We start from the raw sequence: 7,968 nt of genomic DNA on the forward strand, positions 1-7,968 counted from the left end.
GTAGGGCAAGACCCAGACTGCCTTTTTTCTGAATGTCTCTTTCCGGGAACACTTGAGGATTGATTCCCCACATCTTAAATTCCCGTTCTCCCTGTACAGGTTACAGCTTTTGTGCTTTTTCATTGGTACTGTCTTTTCCATGTGTTTTTAGGTGAATTGGAGGAGTTGGAACCTTGTGTCTAGCACACTTCTTCAAACACCAGCTCCAAGTACATTCTATAGATGATGGTGCACTGTGGCAACTTTTGACCTTTGAAGTTGGTTTCTACAGTCAAATATCTGACAGACCACAGTCAACTTCCAACTTCATTGGTCTAAATCCCACAATGCTAATCACATCTAATTCCTTTATCCTTGGAAACAGGATCAATGAATTAATAATTATGAACAAATTGTACATTCTTTCCCATTATAATATAACAAAATTATCTGGGATCTCTAAACCACCTAAAAAAAAGTGGCAAAATTCACATTTTTTTTTTTTTTACCAAAGGAGAGTAAAGTCTGGGCTCAAAATTATATATGCTTGCTGTTTTATGTTTAAAGCATTTGCTCACTATTTCACATGAAACAAAAATTAAGATTGAATATTGTCACTGCCTGTAACTCCTGCACCAGAAGAAATAACTTTTGAAATCGGAATCACCCCTTCGCTTTGGAGTAGTTACAATGAATCATTGATAGTGGTTTGGCTCTGGATGCTGAGTAAATATTTGTCTATTCAACGCCCAAGAAAGCACAAGTTCATAACTGTTCAAATGTGTGTAATGAAAATCCTATTTTGTCAACAGAATGCACAAAGTTGTACAGATTACAACTGTATGTTCTGGAACACTGGGTTAGGAGGGTACAAAGGAGATGGCGAGTGACCTTTTCTGGTTTCTGTCATTTAGAATTCCCCCAAATCCATCTCAGTCTGTATTATTAAAGAATCAATATTAATCTGACAAAACAGTGGCATTGCTCTTGATTTTTTAATAGAATGCTCAAACAATGACTTAGAGATAATACTGGACCCCTCTAAGGCCAAGCAGAGGAACTCCCATTGTTGGAAATAGAGTTGACTATCAAGTTGACAATTTGTATGACTTAGGAGCTTCCTTCCTAGGCTGATCCTGGGCATGCTGCTTTGGGGTTCTGGTGGTTTTTTGTTCAAGAAAGTACACAGCTCCCTAAGCTGATGACTTCTGAAGGAAACATACAGTTGGGTATGTTAGTTTGAGTCTGTCTCATTTTTAAAGTCCCTTTACTTCCTAGTGACCTTTGGTGCTCTAACATGGAAATTAGTTGGGACAGTGGAAGACAAGACCTTTTGTGAACGATATTAGGAAAGTTGTTCACATTGCTTTATTTATACTTAAAAGTATTGATTTATGGGTGTCTTATTTAGGATTTCAATTGCTGTGCATAGACACCATGACCATGGGAACTTTAACAAAGCAAAAGCACTTAATTGGGGTGACTTACATTTTCAGAGGTTCAGTCGATTATCATCATGGTAGGGAGCATGGCAGCATGCGGGTAGTCATGGTGTTGCCTACATCTTGATATGCAGGCAACAAATAGGAAGTAGACTGTCTCACTGGGGGTAGCTTGAGTATAAGAGACCTCAAAGCCCACTGCCACACTGACACACTTCCTCCAACAAAGCAACACTTCCCAATAATGCCACTCCCTTTGGTGGCCATTTCCTTTCAAACCACTGCAGGGGTCCAGGTCCACGATGGTAGTGACAGTAGCTGGATTTCTTGACTATTGGTTGGATCTTGAACTTCACCCAAAACAGGGTTGGATCAAAACAGGGAGACCTCAGCTCTGATACGGAAGACCCTCACTTTTTCCCTCGCACTGGCCTGTGTAGTGAGCATGTGGAAGAATTAACTGAAGTCACATAGTTGAGAACACAGGGGATGCAAGTTCATCACTACTTCCATTTCTGCATCAGGACCAAGCCCTTTCCCTGGGGAGAAGGTAACTATACCCTCTCCCATAACTCTCATGTGACTGTGCTTCATCCAGCTCTGAAGATGAATAAAGAGGATCCCAAGTTGGCCCATAGTTACTGCAGGATATTTGTTTACTCTGAGCAAAGATGTGTCTATGTATTTCCTCACTTGCCTAAGGCACCTAATTAGTTTAATAAAGATCTGAATGGCCAATAGCTAGGCAGGAGAGAATAGGCAGGAATTCCAGGCAGAGAGAGGAATTCAGGGTTAGCATCTGTCCTAGCAGGCGAAATCATTGAGACAGGAAGGGAGTTGTACATAAACAATGAAGGAGAGGTAAAGAGGCACATGGCAGAAAGACTAATAGAAACAGGTTAGTTAAGTCATAAGAGCTAGGTGGGAACAAGCCTAAGCTAAAGCCCATGCTTTCATAAATAATAATGTCTCTGAGTCGTTATTTGGGGGCTGGCAGTCCAAAGAAAGTCCAACAAAAAAGATTCAATATACACAGCACTGGTTTGCAGTATTACTCTGGGTGTGGATCAGAAGGCATGCAGGGCTTTAAAGTTGCTGTCTCTTATATCAAATGATGACCAGTATGTTGATCTTCTAGTTCTTTGCTCATGCTGGGAGATGACTACAATCAGTAACTTAAAACACAAACAAACCTGCCTGCTCATATGTTAGCACATGTCTTTAACCTAAGCATTCAGGAGGCACAAGAGTTCAAGCATACCCTAGTCTACATAGCCATTTCCAGACCAGCCAGATTCACAGTGAGATCTTGTCTCAAAAAGAAACCAAACCACTGGTTTGCAGCAATTCATAACACTATCAAGAAAGTCTAGAAAAGGAATCTGACTAAGCAGAGACATATGGCTGCTAAGGGATTCACTTCGTGGAAAGTTCTATGAAAGATAATTTTAAGTGAAAGAGATTATACAAAAAGGTCAATGTACACAGAAGCATTTAACTTTAAAAGACTGTTGATGTATAGTCACACCTTATTTTAAGCAGTAAAACATAACCACTTTTTTTCTTTAAGTTGGTCATATTCAAGATAAAATAAAATGAGCTCCCTGTTTTAGAAGGAGTGTTATCTCCTGGTTCTTTGTGAGCCAAGTCTTTCAATGGTGTCATTTTATCATTCTCTACAGCCCGGAACATCTCTGTTCAAACATTGGCAGGAAATGCTTTTCAAATTTGTGGATCAATAAGAACTTCCTGCTTGGCACTAAGCTCAAAAGGTAGAACCCCCAAACCACTAGAGGATGAAGGGAGGAGAAGATGCTTAAATACTGGGGACTGGCTGCTCTGGGCAACTGCTGAGTTGATTTCCAGGTCAACATGAAGGCTCTCCTCTCTCTGGGGCTCCTCCTGCTTTCTGTCACTGTCCAGGCCAAGGTCTATGAACGCTGTGAGCTCGTCAGAACTCTGAAAAGCCATGGAATGGATGGCTACTTGGGAATCACCCTGGCCAACTGTAAGTCTTTTGTTCTTGACCCCTCCAGATAATCACCCTCTGCATAACAGGTACAAGGAAGAAATCAGTGAGCAGAGAGGGAGCTGGAGTCAGTAAGCTTTTAGGATTTCTGCGTATTTGACTTGGTTTGATTAAAAACATTAGCGTTCATCTTTTTCATCAGAGATACTGAAGTGAGGGCATGGGAGAGGACATCTTCCCAGGCTAAGGCAATAGGACCTGAGGTGTTCTTGGAGAGTCACTAGGTTTTCCAGTTGCTTCAGACTCAATAGCCCACAGGGGGTGAGAAAAGATGGAAGGACTCACTCATTCAGAACTTGAGTTCTGATAGCCTGGAGTGACTGGGATGTGTCTTCATTTCTCTGACCATGGTATGGACCTTTAGAGAAAAAAACTTTCAAACCTTTTGAACTTCCTATGCAGGGCAGAGGGATCCTATTTTCTCCCTAGTCTCTTCTTAATAAGTGGGGTCTTCTGAACCTGAGAATGAAACGACTTGGTACAATTCTTCACTCTGGGAAGGTCTTTTATTCTGTATAATGGAAGATGTGGATGAGGAAAAGTTGTTCATAGCTTACTCCATCTACATCCTTGTAACTAGTGTGTTTTTCAGATTGGTTTAAGGTGGTTACCACTCAATAAGTAACTGTCCATTAAGGAACGAGTGAGCAGCCAGATGTATGTGTGGATGGTGGATGGTGGATGGGTGGGGGGCTTGGGTGGATGGATGGATTGATTTGTAGAATAACTTTTTCTGTTTTAACGTTCTCACTTTCAATATTCATTTGCCATTTGTGATGGTACACACTCCTGAAATCCAAGCAATGAGATGCTGAGGCAGGAGACTGCATGTTGTGTGCCAAACTAGGATACATAGTGACACAGAAGAAAAGAGATTCCTAACATGCAAATTCACCATTCATATAAGAACATCTCTATGAGAAAATCCTTAATTTCCTAATAGGAACATCTTTATTTGCATATGTGTTAGATATTCATTTATAAAACCCACCTAACTACTATTTGTGTTTCTATTTTAGGGAGGGATAGAGGATAGATGGAGTAGGGATAAGCAATGGAAGAAACAGCTATTTTATTTTGGGGAGGAGGAAGTAGGGTCTCACTGTATAGCACTGTCAGGCCTGGAACTTGCTGTGTAGACCAAGCTGATCTCAAACCCACACAGATTCATGTGCCTTTGCCTAAAGACTGCTGGGAATAAAGGTGACCACCACTGTGACTGGTTCATCTATTTGCAGGTTTAAAGGACCTTATCTTGTTTAATCTCAGTGCAATTAGATTTGTCCTCAAAGAGATTCTCTTTGGGGCACCTGAGAATTTTCACTTGCTGACTAGGTACAGCTGTTCCACCTAATTGAAAGGCAGAGGCAGGAGGATCACTTGAGACCAAGGACTACACTGAGTAACACAAACAGACCTGGCCTGAACTCGTGACCCCGTATTTTATAATTTAATTATATGGTTGCATTCATAATGTAAATCACTTGTAAAATATAGCCAGATCAAAGAGATAATTTTGGTTTCCAATATTAATCATTTGCTGTTGCTGCTTATTGATGAATATTCTTTTTCTTTGTAGGGGTGTGTTTGGCTCAGCATGAGAGTGACTTTAACACACAAGCTACAAACTACAACAGTTGGGACCAAAGTACCGACTATGGGATATTTCAGATCAATAGCCGATACTGGTGTAATGATGGCAAAACCCCCAATGCAGTGAATGCCTGTGGGATATCCTGCAGCGGTAAGACAAGGCGGGTCAGAGGGATAGCAAACACCCACCCTGCTCTTATGTGCAAGAGCAGAGATTCTGTGCAGGAGACATGACTGAAGGAAGCATCAGGAACCTGGGGAGACTGGACTGTTAGAAAGTCATTGTTACTCACATCAAAGTTAGCCAAGGAAGACATTAGGTTTAGGGCATAGCTTGGCGATAGAATGCCCTGCCACCTCCAAAATCACTGAATGAATACTCAATGTACACAGAGGCTGGTCAGGAAGCTCAGACAGAAGAGTCCCCTAAGTGAAGGTTTGACCCTCAGCACCCACATAACAGCTGAGTTTGGTGACGTGCATTGGTAAGACCAGCACTGGGGATTCTGAGACAGGCAGATCCATGGGGCTCACTGGCCAATCAGGATAGACTAATCTGTAAGCCCGTTCCAGTGGCAGACCCTGTTTCAAAAACAATGTGGACTACTTCCAGGGAACAGCTCCTGGGGTGTCCTCTGATTTCTACATATACATACATATATGTGCAGGTTCTCTAGTGCACATACCAGCACACACAGACACAAACGTTAAATTAATAGAAAATAGGAAGTAAAGAGCTGGTATCCTTAAAACTTGGTGGGATTTTTTAACCTATACTGACATGCACTCATCCATACACAGACACATACTTATAATTAAGAAAAACAAACATTTATGCCGGGCGGTGGTGGCGCACGCCTTTAATCCCAGCACTCGGGAGGCAGAGCCAGGCAGATCTCTGTGAGTTCGAGGCCAGTCTGGTCTCCAAAGCGAGTTCCAGGAAAGGCGCAAAGCTACACAGAGAAACCCTGTCTTGAAAAACCAAAAAAAAAAAGAAAAAAAAAGAAAAACAAACATTTATAACACGTTGTCATTTTATAACATGAAAATTTCTGGAATATACACTAATTAATTGTAAGTGGGCTTATTGATGATTTGTCCTGGAGATTTCCATTCTAGCTGTTTACTTACGGGAAGTTATGGAAATTGTCACAAGGTCATTTTTGGCTAAATGAATTTTATAATAAAGATTTCTAACATATACAAATGAAGATATTTCTATAATAACAGCCATATGAGAAAGTATCACTGAATAACCGCCATTTTGTCCAACTGGCTTCTCTGTGTATGTATTGATTTACTCTTTGTGTGGAGGGATTTTAGAGTGAGTTACTAATGTCCAGTTCTGTTTTTAAACTCTTTATTTTGCATGTCCAAACAATCTAATTCTTAGACAGAAATTATCTGATCTAACAATAACACAGATTTATGTATTTAAGATAAAACTTATTTTTAACAAGAAACAAACGAACAAGGTTCATATCAGGATTATGGTCTGGGATGGTAGAACTTGCGCTCATGCTGTGAGAGAGGGAATATGTAATTTTTAGTGCATGAATTAAATTGGTCAATGGTGTTCTACTTTTCCAGTGTGTGAATTGAACCCAAAGCTTGCTACCATATGGATGCTGGGAATCAAGTCCTCTGGAAGAGCATCCAGCGCCCTGAGCCACTGAGCCATCTGTCCAGCACCTGTTTTGCTTTAGGATGAATTTAGAATGGTATCCCCAGGTGACAGTTATTGGTGGGCTCTATTTTCCAGTGTGAGGAAAAAAGTGTATCCCAACCCCCCAGGGACTTTATAAATGAGAAATAAAATGACTTACACCATGTCACCTGCATAGAATCAAGAGAGGCTGTCTCCAATAATCACAGATGCAGGGACACTTGCAAAATAATTTCTTGTATGCACTGCTCAGCGTCACAGAAGAAAGCTGGCTGGACCTGAACTGAAAGTGGTTTCTGTAACAGTCCTTGTCCTTCCCCACCCCTGTCTTTCAGTTTTGCTCCAGGATGACATCACTCAAGCCATACAATGTGCAAAGAGGGTTGTGAAGGATCCACAAGGCATTAGAGCATGGTATGTTGGAACTCTGGAAGGGGGAACTGCTGGTTCTGTTGATATGTGTGTTGAGTCTTTCTAAGACCCAAGTGTTATTCTGAGCACTGTGGGTACAGCTGGGGCCTTTCACTCCATCATTAGGTTTAGAGAATTTCTCCAGATTGTGAGAATTCCCACACACGACTGCTTCCTTGTTAGGCCCCCAGACTATTTGTATCATCAGTTAACAACAGTTCTGTACCCGTGATGTCACAGTGACATTGAGCATCCTGTGCTCTGCCCAGGGTTTGGAAAGGATCGAACGGCCTTGTAGACACAGCTCCACCAGTCAGTAGTGGGTTCTGGGTGCAGCTGTAGCTAGAAAGCAATCTCCATGAGTTTCACTGTTACACTATTTCCCTCACAGGCTTGAGAATGTGGGTGACAGAGGACACAATTCTAACCATTTTCCTCCTGTCTCATTTTCCTCCACAGGGTGGCCTGGAGAAGCCACTGTCAAAACCAAGATCTCACCCAGTACATTCAAAACTGTGGGGTCTAACCGCCGTGTGCCTCCACCTCAGCTCACTCTGTCTCTTTCTTGCTATAGAAGTAGTTGTGAGAAAGGTCGCATTTCCTCGGTTTCCCCTTCAGATAAGCAGGTTTATATCAGAAACAGGAGCAACATGGAGACTGTTTCCTAAGAGGCTTAGAGCTGACTAATGTGCTCACTGTTTTATGGAAAGCCTCCATTTATTCAGTTAGCCAAAGCAGCAGATTCTGGTGACAGTGATCTAGCATTGAGTGTCACATACATCTCTATACATCAGCTCTTCACCTATGAAGTAATTCACATTAAATTTTATTGGAATTAATCTTCATCT

General features: G+C 41.5%; 1 protein-coding gene across 1 annotated transcript; it reads left to right on the plus strand.

Annotated features, from left to right (window-relative positions):
* Positions 1-3,287: 3,287 nt before the first annotated feature.
* LOC128120014 (lysozyme C-2-like) lies at positions 3,288-7,646 on the plus strand. The gene is made up of 4 exons (XM_052753773.1): positions 3,288-3,429; positions 5,030-5,194; positions 7,045-7,123; positions 7,580-7,646. Exons 1-4 carry the CDS (start codon positions 3,294-3,296, stop codon positions 7,644-7,646), a joined length of 447 nt encoding a protein of 148 aa, XP_052609733.1. The 5' UTR covers positions 3,288-3,293.
* The last annotated feature ends 322 nt before the right edge of the window (positions 7,647-7,968 follow it).

This window comes from Peromyscus californicus, unplaced genomic scaffold, assembly GCF_007827085.1.
Source record: "Peromyscus californicus insignis strain IS unplaced genomic scaffold, ASM782708v3 Scaffold_24__1_contigs__length_46423439, whole genome shotgun sequence".
Classification (NCBI taxonomy): domain Eukaryota; kingdom Metazoa; phylum Chordata; class Mammalia; order Rodentia; family Cricetidae; genus Peromyscus; species Peromyscus californicus.

Coding starts and splice junctions, on each gene's coding strand:
- LOC128120014 (XM_052753773.1), top strand. CDS start 3,294: ATGAAGGCTCTCCTCTCTCTGGGGCTCCTCCTGCTTTCTGTCACTGTC. Junction 5,195..7,044: donor CTGTGGGATATCCTGCAGCG/GTAAGACAAGGC, acceptor CCTGTCTTTCAG/TTTTGCTCCAGGATGACATC. Junction 7,124..7,579: donor CCACAAGGCATTAGAGCATG/GTATGTTGGAAC, acceptor TTTCCTCCACAG/GGTGGCCTGGAGAAGCCACT.